Source organism: Vulpes lagopus, chromosome 12 (genome assembly GCF_018345385.1).
Source record: "Vulpes lagopus strain Blue_001 chromosome 12, ASM1834538v1, whole genome shotgun sequence".
In the NCBI taxonomy this organism is placed as follows: Eukaryota; Metazoa; Chordata; class Mammalia; order Carnivora; family Canidae; genus Vulpes; species Vulpes lagopus.
In genome coordinates, this window is record NC_054835.1 from 42,017,445 (window position 1) to 42,032,031 (window position 14,587).

Genomic DNA, 14,587 nt, shown 5'->3' on the forward strand with positions numbered 1-14,587 from the left:
GATCTGTTATTACTTATAAACTGTACAGTTGTTGGGGAGGGTAATTAGTTAACTGCCACTCAAGGCAGAATTAAATGCTGATTAAGATACAAAAGGCTGGGCAGCCCTGGTGGCTCAGCGGTTTAGCACCGCCTTCAGCCCAGGGCCTGATCCTGGGGACCTGGGATCAAGTCCCACATCAGGCTCCCTGCATGGGGCCTGCTTCTCCCTCTGCCTGTGTCTCTGCCTCTCTCTCTCACACTGCGTCTCTCATGAGTAAATAAATAAAATTTAAAAAAAAAAAAAAAAGATACAAAAGGCTATAGCAGTGTAGGGGAGTGAGAAACTAAGTATCTAGAAAAGCTTAAAGAGATGGCATTTGAATTGTTACTTGAATAGAATTTCAGTAATTGAAGTGGAGAGAACCCACAGAATACTTATCAATTACAAAAAAAAAAAAAAGCAAGTAACTTTGGAAAAGCCTGGCAGACACCACCATAATCAAGTGATTAAATTAACATCATTACTAAAGGGGTAGATTAAAACCATGTACCACTTAATAGGAGATGCACTGAAAAGGACACCACATTACTTCTGAGATATTCCTGCCCATGATGTAAAACCTGACTCCAATCATGAGAAAACATCAGAAAAACCCAAATTAAGGGACATTTTACAAAAATCAATAGCCTGTAATCTTCAAAAGTGTCACATTGTAAAAGTCAAGGAGAGACTGAGGAGCTGTTCCTGAGTATAGGAGACTAAACACATGACTGTTAAATCCAAACATGTCATCCTGGATTGGATCCTTGCTGTGCAGGACATTGTTAGAACAGTTCATTCTGGGGGTACCTGGGTGGCCCCATCTGTTAAGTGTCCAACTCTTGGTCTCAGCTCATGTCTTTATCTCAGGGTCATGAGTTCAAGCTGGGCTTTAGGCTCCACACTGGACACTTGGAGCCTACTTCAAAAACAAAAAACAAACAAACAAAAAAACCCCAGTTTGTTCTAATAATGGAAGTCTGTGGATTAGGTAGTAGTAATATTAGTAGTAACTATTTTCTGATTTTGATTGTTGTGTTCCGGTTATGTGGGAAAATGTCCTTGTTTGTAGGAATCACACACAGTAAAGCAGAGGTTGGCAAACTTTTTCTATCAAGGGCCAGATAGTAAATATTTTAGGCTTTGTGGGCCATATGGTCTCTGTTGTAGCTACTCAACTTTGCTGTAACAGTGTGAAAGCAGCCATAGACATTATAAATGAATGAGCCTGGCAGTGTTCCAATAAAGCTGTTTTTATAGACACTGAAATTTGAATTTTATGTAATTTGCACTTATCATGAAATATTCTTTTGATATTTTTCAACTATTTAAAAATGTAAAAAGCATTTCTAGCTTGGGGGCTGTATGAAAACAGACAGCAGGCCAGATTGGCCACAGGCCATAGTTTGCCAACTCCTGCATTCAAGTATTAGGGAGTGATGAAGCATTGTGTCAGCAACTTCTCAAGTAATTTAGGAAAAAGAAAATTATTTGTGCTACTTTGCAACTTCTTGGTATTATTTTAAGTTAAAATTTTTTTAGTATTATTAGAGTGGGAGAAAATGTACACAGGGACAACAGGTAAAACAGTGAGGAGGGGAAAGTACAGGGCCTTGGGAGGAGCAGTCAGTAGATTGGTCCAGCTGAAGAGATATGTGAAGGGATATGGTCAGCCATAAGGTTAGAAACGGGGGCTGTGGGTAGAAGCTTTAGTTACCTCGTCAGAATCTAATGCCTCATTTCCTTGAATTTTAGCATCATGGATACTGACTTGTATGATGAGTTTGGGAATTATATTGGACCAGAGCTTGATTCTGATGAAGATGATGATGAATTGGGCAGAGAGACTAAAGATCTCGATGAGGTAAAACAAATATATTGCTGTTTTCATCTCTTTCTCTTAAAAAAAAAAAAAAAAAAAGTACTGAATCTTCTGTGTTCCCATAATATCCTGTGGACATCTCTCACATTGTACCTTTTAAAATGAATACTTGTTGGGGTCTTATGCTTCCCCTAAAAAGCTTAGCTACTGAAGTTCCAAAAGGTGATATAAGTTGGTTCCATAGGTGGGGTGGTTTTTTATTTTTTTAGATTTTATTTATTTATTCATGAGAAACAGAGAGAAGGCAGAGACTTAGGCAGAGGGAGAAACAGGCTCCATGCAGGAAGCCTGATGTGAGACTCGATCCCGGGACTCCGGGACTTGAGCCACCCAGGTGTCCCTAGGTGGGGTGGTTTTGTAATACAATCTCTGGTTCATCTGGTAGTAGCTCTCCTTCCACTTAACCTGACGTTCTTTTTGACAGTTATGAGTAATACCAACTTAGAAAAGATAGTCAGTTTTTCCAAGTGCAGCTGCACTGGCAACTTCTTCATAGCTTAGCTCCTGAAAGATGAATAAAAGCAATAGAAAGGTAAGGTACAGGGGCGCCTAGGTGGCTCAGTCAATCAGTCATTGTCTGCCTTTGGCTCGGGTCATGATCCCAGCGTCCTGGGATCAAGCCCCACCTTGGACAACCTGCTCAGTGGGGAGTCTACTTCTCCATCTGCTCATGCTTGCACATGCTCTCTCTCTCTCTCTCTCTGTCTCTCTCTCTCAAATAAGTATTAAAAAAGCAGGGGGGGCTACAGATTCTTATGACTCCCTTCAGGAGAGCTATGGCAGATGAAGTCCAAAGTGGTCTAAAGTTTGCAAAAGATATCAAAGGTAGCTTTTATGTGTTAGCAATGTTCAGAACAAGATGAACAAGAAATAGATGGGCCTACCACTTACCAGTGGAGGCATGATACTAACAGTACAGCAGGAAAGCAGAACAGGGCATCCATGGGTGGCTCAGCGTTTAGCGCCTGCCTCCAGCCCAGGGGGTGATCCTGGAGTCCTGGGATCGAGTTCCGCATCGGGCTCCCCTCATGGAGCCTGCTTCTCCCTCTGCCTATGTCTCTGCCTCTCTCTCTCTTTCTCTCTCTCTCTCTCTCTCTCTCTGTGTGTGTGTCTCTCATGAATAAATAAATAAAATCTTAAAAAAAAAAAAGTCCTGGTTGGCATCTGTCTTCTCCATTAGGGAAAATGCCCTTCAAATAAGAAAAAAATAGAATAAACACTAGAAGAAGAAAATTGAGGCCATCTAGGTAAGGTAAAAGAGAGCATCTTGCAGCTTTAGGTGTAGTCAAGTCTCTAGGCCCAGATGAATTATTTCCTGGGTCGGAGTGGTGGGGTAAGCTGAGAGAGCCATTGTGGTCATCCTTAAGAAACTGGGGAGTGACTGTGGTGCTAGCAAGTGAATCAGGCAAGTTTTTTACTTTTCAAAGATGGAGATACAGCACTGCATCAGAAACTACCAACTAGTTAGTGTGATGTGCATCAACGATAAAAATGATGGGAGGAATTTTATTCATTCATTCATTCATTCATTCATTCATTTGAGACACAGAGAGACAGGACCTGGGCAAAGGGAGAAGCAGGCTCTCTGCAGGGAGATGCTCAACCACTGAGCCACCCAGGTGCCCTGATGGAAGGAATTTTAAAAGAAATGATTGTTGAACTCTTTAGGTAGTAGCTCATACGAGTTTTATAAAAATGATTTTCTTGGTATGGTTACTAGATTGAGATATAGGTCAGAGGTATACTGTAGATTAGATATTACGTATCTTGATTTGAGCAAGGCATTTGAAGTTTTAATTTTTTTATAAGCCAGATTTTTCTTTTTAAAAATATTTTAAAATGATAGTTTTCATTTTACAAGCAATTTGAATACATTCTCATGCAGATCAAATAGATAAAAAGTCTTGTTGGTCCTTATTCCATTTCACTTTTCCTAAGATAATCATTGTAACTTATGATGTCCTTATGGGAAGAGTACAGGTTGAGTCATAATGTATTTAGGAGAGATCGCAGCTGATAGAACAGTGAGACCCTAAGAGTGCTGATTAATGGATCACCACCAGAGGTGACATGCCTCAGGTGTCTGTGCTTGGTCCCATTCTTTTTTTTTTTAGACTTTATTTATTTATTCGTGAGACACAGAGAGAGAAGAGGCAGAGACATAGGCAAAGGGAGGAGAAGCAGGCTCCATGCAAGTAGCCTGATGTGGGACTTGATCTGGGGACTCCAAGATCACGCCCGGAATCAAAGGCAGACACTCAACCACTGAGCCACCTAGGCATCCCATTCATTAAGTATTTGTAATCACTTACTATTTCCAAAGAATCATGATATGGAAAGAGCTGAGGCACTATCTCTGCTCTTTAGGAACCTACTTTCACCAGGGGAGATGAAGTACAAAAAAATATTTATAGTATGAAGCCAGGAAGGATGGACAAGTACCATTTAAGATTATTTATGATTAGGACACCTGGGTGGCTCAATGGTTGAGTGCCTGCCTTCGGCCCAGGGTATAATCCTGGAGTCCCAGAATCGAGTCCCACATCCGGATCCCTGCATGGAGCCTGCTTCTCCCTCTGCCTGTGTCTCTGCCTCTCTCTCTCTCTCTGTCTCTCATGAATAGATAAATAAAAAATCTTAGTAATAATTTAAAAAATCTAAAAATAAATAATTAATCATAAATAATCTTTTTTTAAAAAGGTTTTATTTATTCATGAGAGACACAGAGAGAGAGGCAGAGACACAGGCAGAGGGAGAAGCAGGCTCCATGCAGGGAGCCCAACGTGGGACTCGATCCCGGATCTCCAGGATCACACCCCGGGCTGCAGGCGGCACTAAACCGCTGAGCCACTGGGGCTGCCCAGAAATTTTATTTTTAAGTAATCACACCCAGTGTGGGGCTCAAACTCACAATCCTAAGACCAAGAGTTGTGGGTTCCACCAACTGAGCCAGTCAGGTGCTCCATTCAGATAGTTTTAACTTAGTACTGTAGTAATGGTTAATAAAGAGGGGGATCATTTCTTCCTGGGATGACCAAGAAAGGTATCTGAGGAAGTGACATTCATAGTGGAGCCAAAGACTAAGTAGGCATCTGTAGGGATAAGACGCAGAGTGATTAGTGGTTGCCTTTGTTTTGGGGCATAGAATTGGGGAGTGATGGCTAAAGGATACATGTTTCTTTTTGGGGTGACAGAAATCTGACATTGTTTGTGATGATGGTTGCACAGCTCTGAGTATACTAAAAACCCATCACTTTTGCATTTTAAATGGGTAAACTGTGGGGACGCCTGGGTGGCTTAGCAGTTGAGCATCTGTCTTCGGCCCAGGGCATGATCCTGTAGTTCTGGGATCGAGTCCCACATTGGGCTCCCTGCGAGGAGCCTGCTTAACAAACAAACAAATAGGCAAACTGTAGAATGTGAATTCTGTTTCACTAAAGTTGTTAAATCCTTTAAAGAAAAAGGACCACTTAGGCCCTGTGTGCATGTGTTCACCTCAGTACTGAATGTTAATATCATCCCATTCTCATTCATGCTCCTCAGTATTGTTGCTTGTGCTGTCTCTGCTCTTGTTTAATTAATTTATTAATTCCTTTGTATCTCTTTCTCATACGTATGTATGTATTACCGTAGTGATTGTTGTAGCATGTGTGTGTTTGTCTTGGTTTTTATGAGCTACAAAATGTGAATGGTTTTGGTAATATAAGTACTTGAAGTGGTATCAGTTTGTCTGCATCATTCTGCTTCTCACTTTTGCCACCCAGCATTGTGGTAAGTGATTTGGTTTAGGATCCATTTTTGGTGCTGTGTGTCTATCTGGTCTGGCATCTGACTGCTGCTCAGTAATCCCTGGTATGCATTACTTTCTTAGTGATGGGCACCCAGGTGACCTGCCACCAGCCTTTCCTTGCTACAGATAATGCTGTAGTGGATATTCGCAGATATGTATCCCCTGCACCCCTGCATGTGAAAATGTCTTTGAGTCAGCAGAACTGCTGATTACAGGATCATGTACATACTTAATGTGTTTATACTTAGTAAAGGGGTTTTTATTAAGTGCAATCAGATTGCTCCTCAGCTTGCCAGGACTAGTCCATACTCCCCACTAGAATGAGCATTCCTATAGCCTCCTGGTCCACATGGGGATGCACAGATTTTTTTAAAAAACATTTTTTATCTAAATGTATTGTATTAAAGAGATGCATAGGATTTTGATAATGGAGACCAGAAAGAAGGAAGGACATTCTCGAAAGAAGTGCAGTGAGTGGGGGGTCCAGAGGTAGTGTGTTAAGAGGAAATGATTTCTCCTCCCAATTGCCAAAGTGTAGTCTTTGGAAGATGGCTGTAGGGGTGAGGCACAGAGGAGGGATGAGACCCTGGAAGGCACTGAGTGGAGAACAGGGAAGAAGAGGTGACATGATCAAACAAGATGCTGGGGCCCTTCCTTTAGTGAATTGGGGGATCAGGAGGCCAGGAGCTCATCACACTGGAAGGGTGCACAGGTGTGGAGTTGGGGGGAAGAAATTGGGGTGAGTGGGATGATTAATGGAATAGTGGTTATTAACAGACAAATAGAAATGAGAAAAGGACGCTTGCATAGTTTTATTTTAGACTTGTCAGGTTCAAGTTACCAACAGGACACCCATTTGGAAATAATTACAGGTAGTTGGAAATTATTACACAGACCCTCCAATTATTTTTTTTTAAGATTTTTATTTATTTATTTATTCATGAAAATACACAGAGAGGAGAGAGAGAAGTAGAGACACAGGCAGAGGGAGAAGCAGGCTCCATGCAGGGAGCCTGATGTGGGACTCAATCCCGGGTCTCCAGGATCATACCTTGGGCTGCAGGCGGCGCTAAACCGCTGAGCCACCGGAGCTGCCCAGATCCTCCAATTAGATGGAAAATGCATTCAGTAGGATGGGGCAGGAGGAAACTAACTTAATAGCTGTTTGGGGGCCCCTGCTAGTGGGATAGGTACAGCTATCCAAAGAGCTAATGTAAGGTCAGGCTACATTAATAGAAGCAGAGCATAAGGATGGTAGGAAGTGGCCAGTCAGCACACGACTGGAGGGTTTTTGTTCTTTTTAAGAAAGAAGTTGACATGCTGGAATTTGTGAGAAGGGAAACGGGCTCCCATCAATACCTCTACCCACTTCTGTACATCTGTGCTATTTGCCTTCCCTCCTGCTCTTATGAATGATTTGTCTATCTGCTAGAAACTAGGTCCTATCTCTTCTCACCTGCACAAGACATTCACCCTAGCAGTTCTCCCCTCTCCTGTATCCATTTTCCCTTTACTAGATCATCCCCATCAGCATAGACACTGATGACACACTGATCCCATATTCCCCTTCCTATTGCTCTCCTTCCCTGTGCAGCACACTTCAAAAACAGTTTTTGATACTTGCCTCCCACTTTCTCTCAAGCTAATTTCTTTTTTTTTTTTTCCTCAAGCTAATTTCTGTCCTCTGCCTCTCCTGTTCTGTTCCCTGCTCATCAGTGACTTCTGTCCCAGACACTGTCCTCATTTCACTTGACCTCATCTGACCTGATCACACCCTCTTTCAAATCCCCTCTTCCATTGGTTTCCATGGAACTCTCTGGTTTTCCTTCTCCTCACTGGCCATCCCTTCTCCATCTTTGCTGCTGGTTCCTCCCCATCTCCTTGACCTCTAAATGTCAACAGACCCCAAGGCTCCTTTCCTCACACCTCTTCTCTTAGTAGGCTCACTCCCTGGCAGTCTCATCCACTCTATCAAATCCATTCTGTTCACTGAGGGCTTTCACATTTCTGTGCTGTTCTTCCCATCCTGGCTTCCTTGCTAATCTTGGCCCAGATCCTTTGCATTTGTTGTTCCAGCCAATTAGAATACTCTTCCTTAGCCGCTTGGAGAACTTTCTTCCTTCAGACTTTTACTCAAATGTCATCACCTCTTTCTTTTTTCCCCCATTGCTATATTATTAATACTGTAGAAGTGCCTGGCACATAGTAAGTGCCCAATAAATATTTGTTGAAGGGCACCTGGGTGGCTCAGTCAGCTAGGTAAGCTCTGACTCTTGTTTTGGCTCAGGTCGTGAGATTGAGCCCCGTGTTAGGCTTCACATGGAGTTGGCTTTAGACTCTCTCTCCCTCTGCCCCTTCCCCTGCTCACTTGCACTTTCTATTTCTAAAATAAATAAATAGGGCAGCCCAGATGGCTCAGCGGTTTAGCGCTGCCTTCAGCCCAGGGCCTGATCCTGGAGACCCGGGCTTAAGTCCCACGTCAGGCTCCCTGCGTGGAGCCTGCTTCTCCCTCTGCCTGTGTCTCTGCCTCTCTCTGTGTCTCTCATGAATAAATAAATAAATCTTTTTTTAAAAATGCTATTATCATCCCAGAAAGAAACCCTGTACCCCCTAACCATTGCCCTGCAATTCTCCCATTCCCCCAGCCCTAGGCAACCACTAGTCTACTTTCTATCTCCATAGACTTCCCTATTCTAGACATTTCATCTAAACAGAATTATACAACATGTGGCCTTTTGTGTCTGGCTTCTTCACTTGGTATCATATTTTCAAGGTTCGTCTATATTGTAGCAGGTATAAATACTTCCATTTTATTGCCCAATATTATTCCATTGTCTAGATATACCACATTTTATTTATCTAGTCCTCAGTTGATTGACATTTGGATTGTCTCCACTTTTTGACCATTATATATAATGCTCCTATGAACATCTGTTTATAAGTTTTTGTGTAATACAGATTTTCGTTTGGGCATATATTAGCGAAATTGTTGAGTTGTATGATAACTCTGTGGTTAACATTTTGTAGAACTACCAAACTGTTGTCCAGAGTGGCTGCCCCATTTTACATTCCCACCAGCAGTGTCTGAGGGTTTCAGTTTCTCCACATCTTCACCAACACCTGTTATTTATGTGTCACAAAGGTCTTTTTCAAAAACAGTTCTAGGGGAATGCCTGGGTGGCTCAGCAGTTGAGCGCCTCCCTTCAGCCCAGGGCATGATCCGAAAGTCCCGGGATCAAGTCCTACATTGGGTTCCCTGCGTGGAGCCTGCTTCTCTGTCTGCCTGTGTCTCTGCCTCTCTCTATGTGTCTCTCATGAATAAATTAATAAAATGTTTTAAAAACAAAACAAAAACAGTTCTAAAAGGTATGGACTTGTTCCCAGTTTCTACCTCTGGTTTCTGACTTCTGCCCTTGAAGAAAGTTATTTTTCCCCTTAAAAGGGTGTGCTGTGATAAGCCATTTGTTTTTTCCAATCTCAATCCACTTGTGGACCGGTGGCCCACGTTTAAAAAGGGGCCAACTTGATACAAGAGAGCCATCGGTAGCCATGGCTTACTGTGAAAGATCATGCAAGAACAGGACCTGTCCTGCTGATTCCTTGGCACAGAACTCAAAATAAGAAGCTGTCAAGCCCAGGGATTCATTGCTGTTAACTTGTATAATGTAGACAGTCACTGAAAAGGAAGGATATACACCTCTCCTGACCTCCTCCCCTCTCTTGCTCTTAGATGGACGATGACGATGATGACGATGATGTAGGAGATCATGATGAGGACCACCCTGGGATGGAGGTGGTGCTGCATGAGGACAAGAAGTACTACCCCACAGCTGAGGAGGTGTATGGCCCCGAGGTAGAGACCATTGTTCAGGAGGAAGACACCCAGCCTCTCACCGGTAAGTCAGGAGGCACTGGGTTGGGAGAGGTGAGATGGATCCTAGAAAACTTCAGTTCATAGCTGTCGGCAGTGTTGAAAGTTCAGTAAATGAATTGATTGGCTTCTCTCTACTATTTTCAGGTACTGTTTCTGGATTGAGATTCCTTCCACCCTGTTTTAATATTCAATATAACTCTTAGCTTGTTACTAAGCAAATGGGAGTTACTTCCTTATTTACTGAGTATCTGTTTAGGTGCTTAAAGATTATTTTTGTTTGTTTTATTTTGGTTTTTTTTTGGTTCTTGTTTTGTTTTTTATGTAGGCTCCATGCCCAGTGTGGAACCCGATATGGAGCTTTAGCTCACAATCCTGAGATCAAAACCTGAGCTGAGATCAAGAATTAGATGCTATATGTTGGCAAATCAAACTTCAATAAAAACAAAAAACAAAAAAAAGAGTTAGATGCTTAACTAAGTGCGCCACCTAGGTGCCCCAACTTAAAGACTGTTTTTTAAGTTCTCCCTCTGGTGTTACCTGTTTTTCCATCCAAATAATCCCAGCTCCTTTAACCAGTCTTCATAGTGCTGATTTTCCACTTCTTTAATCCTTTTCATTGATCTTCTGGGAAGTGGTTAGATTTTATAAATGCAAGGAGAGGTTTTGAACTGACATTGACCTCAGCCTATATCCAGTCCCTCTCCCCTCCTGCCACAAAATGAAGTCCAAACCCTTTAGTCCACAGTTTGAGATCCTTCACTGTCTTGTGCCAGATAGCATTCTCAGAACTTACCTCAATGTATGAGTGATCCTTGATTATAACAAATTGATGTCACATATCATACATTCTGAAAGCTCAGTCTAGGGGCGCCTGTGTGACTCAGTTGGTTGAATGTCTGACTCTTGGTTTTGGGTCAAGTCATGATCTCAGGGTCATGAGCTCAAGCCCTGCGTGAGGCTCTGTGCTCAGTGGGGAGTCTCTTGAGATGTTTTCCCTCCCTCTTATTCTGTTCTCCCCCCCTTCCCTGTGCTCGTCCGCGTGCTCTCTCTCTCAAATAAATAAATCTTATTTTTTAAAAAATGAAAGCTCCGTCTAATGGAATGGGGCTCTGCATTTTTATGTTTCATGCCAACCTGTACATCACTCCTTTTTTTCTCCCCTAGAACCTATTATTAAGCCAGTGAAAACCAAGAAATTCACCCTGATGGAGCAGACATTACCTGTCACGGTGTATGAAATGGAGTAAGTTATAAGGTCTCAGTGTGGGTTCATTTTTTTGTGTAGGTAGGAGGTAGTTTATGGTTGAAGTACCTAGTAAATTGTAAAAGTGAAAATCCTCTCCTGCAATTTGCCAGAATTTTCCTTGAGCATACATGTTTGCTGGAATGTGTAGAGTCCATCTTAACTTTTCTCCTGCCTCTCCTTCAGATCTCAGCCTTTTCTCTTCCAATTCTTTAGTTGGGTATTAGAAGCTGGCCTTTGAGACAGAACTGGGGATTGTAATCATCAATGTTGGGGCAACCAGAGCCTATTTTGACTTGGTGAGAATACTGTTTGGGGAATATAACAACTCTTTATTATGGAAAGGAAATAATCTACATGTGTAGAGTACTTTAGATTCTTTGTACTGCAGACTTTCTGAAAATATTTTCATTGATGAAATGTACTTGTAAGGTCCTCATATATTGAAGTGCTTGGAACTCATTTATTAGATAATGAAACTTTTCTTTGTTTTAAACATGTTGAGGGATCCCTGGGTGGCGCAGCGGTTTGGCGCCTGCCTTTGGCCCGGGGCGCGATCCTGGAGACCCGGGATCGAATCCCACATCAGGCTCCCGGTGCATGGAGCCTGCTTCTCCCTCTGCCTGTGTCTCTGCCTCTCTCTCTCTCTGTGACTATCATAAAAAAATAAAAATAAAAATAAAAAAAAATAAAAAAAATAAACATGTTGAAATCTAGTGTGTCTAAAAGAGTGGGATCCGGGCAGCCCCGGTGGCTCAGCAGTTTAGCGCCACCTTCAGTCCAGGGTCTGATCCTGGAGACCCGGGATCGAGTCCCATGTCCGGCTCCCTGCATGGAGCCTGCTTCGCCTTCTACCTGTCTGTGTGTGTGTGTGTCTCATGAATAAATAAATAAAATCTATTTAAAAAAAAAAAAAAAAAAGAGGGTCCCGGGGTGGCTTAGCGGTTTGACGCCTGCCTTTGGCCCGGGGTGTGATCCTGGAGACCTGAGATCGAGTCCCACATTGAGCTCCTGGCATGGGGCCTGCTTCTCCCCCTGCCTGCCTCTGTCTGTCTGTAGTCTCTCTCTGTTTTGAATGAATGAATGAATGAATGAATGAATGAATGAATAAAATTTAAAAAAATAAAAGAGTGGGATCCCTTCTGAAATGGTCAGCCCACCTGCCAACATTCAGCCATTTTTGAAACAACTTTTCAGTTATCTTTAGAACTTGCTTCAGATTCCTGTGTGTTCTCAGTGGTGGTTTTTAAAATCTCCAATCTTTTAAAGTGGACTTGATATTTCAAAGAATCAAAGTCCTCTGAGTTACTGTGGTAAGCAAGAAAGACAGTGCCAGTTCTGATCAAGATGGAACTCCTCAGCATCATTAATGAGATGGAGTTTTCTCAAAAGTTTTGTTAACTAGCTCTAAGGGCAATTTCTTTTTTTTTTTTTTTTTTTCTTTCTAAGGGCAATTTCAAAGGAGAAGCTGGGGTGCCTGAGTAGCTCAGTCGGTTAAGCGTCTGACTTTTGATTTCATCTTGGTTCACAGTCTCAGGGTCATGGGGATTGGGCCCCACATCAGCCTCTGCACTCAGCCTGGAGTCTGCTTGTCTCTCTCCCCCTACTTCCCCCTCCCCTCTCTGCTCGCTCATGCTTGCTCTCTCTCGCTCTCTCTCTAAAATAAATTTTAGGGATGCCTAGGTGGCTTAGCAGTTGAGCGCCTGCCTTTGGCTCAGGGCATGATCCCACGGTCCCCGGTTCAAGTCTCACATTGGGCTCCTTGGATGGAGCCTGCTTCTCCCTCTGCCTGTGTCTCTGTCTCTCCGTGTCTCTCATGAATAAATAAAATATTTTTTTAAAAAATTTATTTTTAATCTTTAAAAAAATAAAAGAGAAACTCTCAAAGTGATTTTAAATCCCCTTTGCATTAATGAAATAAATGTGTGGTATCTAATCTGAGGATTTTGAAAGGGACAGTGCTTGTGTATGTGCGTGCATGTGTGCTTATATTTGGTTTTGCCTTTCTTGCTTACTTTTGAAATCTCATGATTTTGCTGTTGAAACCCATTTCATGGGTTGTGTCATGTCATGGATAAGTCTGTTCCATTTCCAGAGCCAAACCCATATAGATGTAGAAATTCACATCTGCCTCTGAGCATTCTCCAGTTGGTCTGAAAATTGTTCCTGACAAAATTCATGAAACACTTTTGTACCACTTCCCATTTGGAAGCTTTTGCCAAAGTTCCTTTTCTCTTTTCCTTTCTCCTTTCAGCTTCTTGGCAGATCTGATGGATAATTCGGAGCTCATCAGAAATGTAACCCTCTGTGGCCATCTCCACCATGGCAAGGTGAGAGAACTTTCAGCTACTTGGAACAGGATTTCTCTTAGTTTCTGCTCATTTATTCAGGCCTCAGAGTCACAGTTGGGGTTTGAGGCCATCATGATGGACCTCTACCTCCATGCTTAGTGTGAAACTGTGCTATGAAATTCTAGCTTTTCCTGAACAGTGGATGGAGCCTGTTTCTAAGCCACTTGCAGCCTGTGTCTACATCTATACAGAAGAGGAGAAATTGAGCCTTACTCTGATTTTATAAGTTTTCATTTCCTAGGGGAATGCTTGTCCAAGAAAGATTTCATCTTTCATTTGAAGATAATCCTATGGCTTCAGTGGCTTCAGTATTAATCCCTTGCTGTCCCATAATCCTCCTTGCTCTCCTCTTCCTCTCTTTATCCCTAAATTAGGTGGTGTTTTGGGCACTGAGGGAAGGGTAGAGTAGATTTTCCTTTGTGCTTGGCAGATCTTAATCTTCTCTTCTCTTTCAGACGTGTTTTGTAGATTGTTTAATAGAGCAGACTCACCCGGAAATCAGGAAGCGCTATGACCAAGATGTAAGTAGAAATTCTGTGGAAGGTTTAGGATGAACCATTCAGAATATACAGGGGTGTCGCTCTCCTTCCCCTTCCTTCCCACTCTCATTATAAATAATGACGCCTACAAAGCGCTGCTTTATAATTGTAATCTCTATTCATAGCCTTAAAGAAAGTAATTTTAACTTTCTTAGGAGACTAGAGAATATTAACCTGCAGTATTTTTGGATGATCTGTTCTGCACTTGGGATCTTTCCTCTGTTCTGATATATCCTGACTTTTATAGCCTATTCTTTCCTGTCATGGTATTAATAGCCTACTCTATAAATATAATACAATTGGACCTTGTTGTTTTCTGTGATAAATTTAAATGCCTGTGAATGAGGCCAAATGTGGCTACAGGTCTCAGCGCAATAAATGTTCCATGTCTGCTAGATTGAGTGTTTTGACGTGTGGGGGGTTCCATAAAGGCTGGATGTGTCTCCCTTTACTACTTTAGGATTCAGTGCATTTGATAGAATTTAGCTCTCTCCAGCCATACCTGGTCCTCAGGGACCACCCTGACCCCCTCCTACCCCCCCCCCCCCCAAAAAAAACACCCATCCGGAAGCATTTTCTATCTGAGAGGGCCTTGGTTTTATTGTCTAGAATTTCTGTAGGATACCCTTCTGTCTTCCATCTAACCTCCTGAGACAGAAACCCTTGAGTTGGGAGCTGGTGGGGGAAAGTGATTGATGGTTTGTATGGGAGAGGAGTCTGGAGTCAGGTGGTAACAGCACTTCATTTTTTTTTTTTTTTTTCCAGCTATGTTACACTGACATCCTCTTCACAGAGCAGGAGGTGAGTGTGCCTGGGGAAATCTAACTGTTGCTCACACCAAACCCAGCAGGAGTTTTTCAGGGAATGTGGGGGAGCCTTTTTGGTAA

The 14,587-nt window shown here is 42.4% G+C and overlaps 1 protein-coding gene across 1 annotated transcript in view; it reads left to right on the top strand.

Moving 5' to 3' along the window:
* EFTUD2 (elongation factor Tu GTP binding domain containing 2) overlaps positions 1–14,587 on the top strand; it is a 47,071-nt gene that overhangs the window by 2,371 nt on the left and 30,113 nt on the right. The window contains exons 2-7 of the mRNA XM_041726331.1: positions 1,777–1,885; positions 9,424–9,589; positions 10,732–10,810; positions 13,065–13,140; positions 13,617–13,682; positions 14,466–14,501. Coding sequence (XP_041582265.1) covers positions 1,781–1,885; positions 9,424–9,589; positions 10,732–10,810; positions 13,065–13,140; positions 13,617–13,682; positions 14,466–14,501 — 528 coding nt within the window. The 5' untranslated portion in view covers positions 1,777–1,780. The remainder of the gene's footprint in view (positions 1–1,776; positions 1,886–9,423; positions 9,590–10,731; positions 10,811–13,064; positions 13,141–13,616; positions 13,683–14,465; positions 14,502–14,587) is intronic.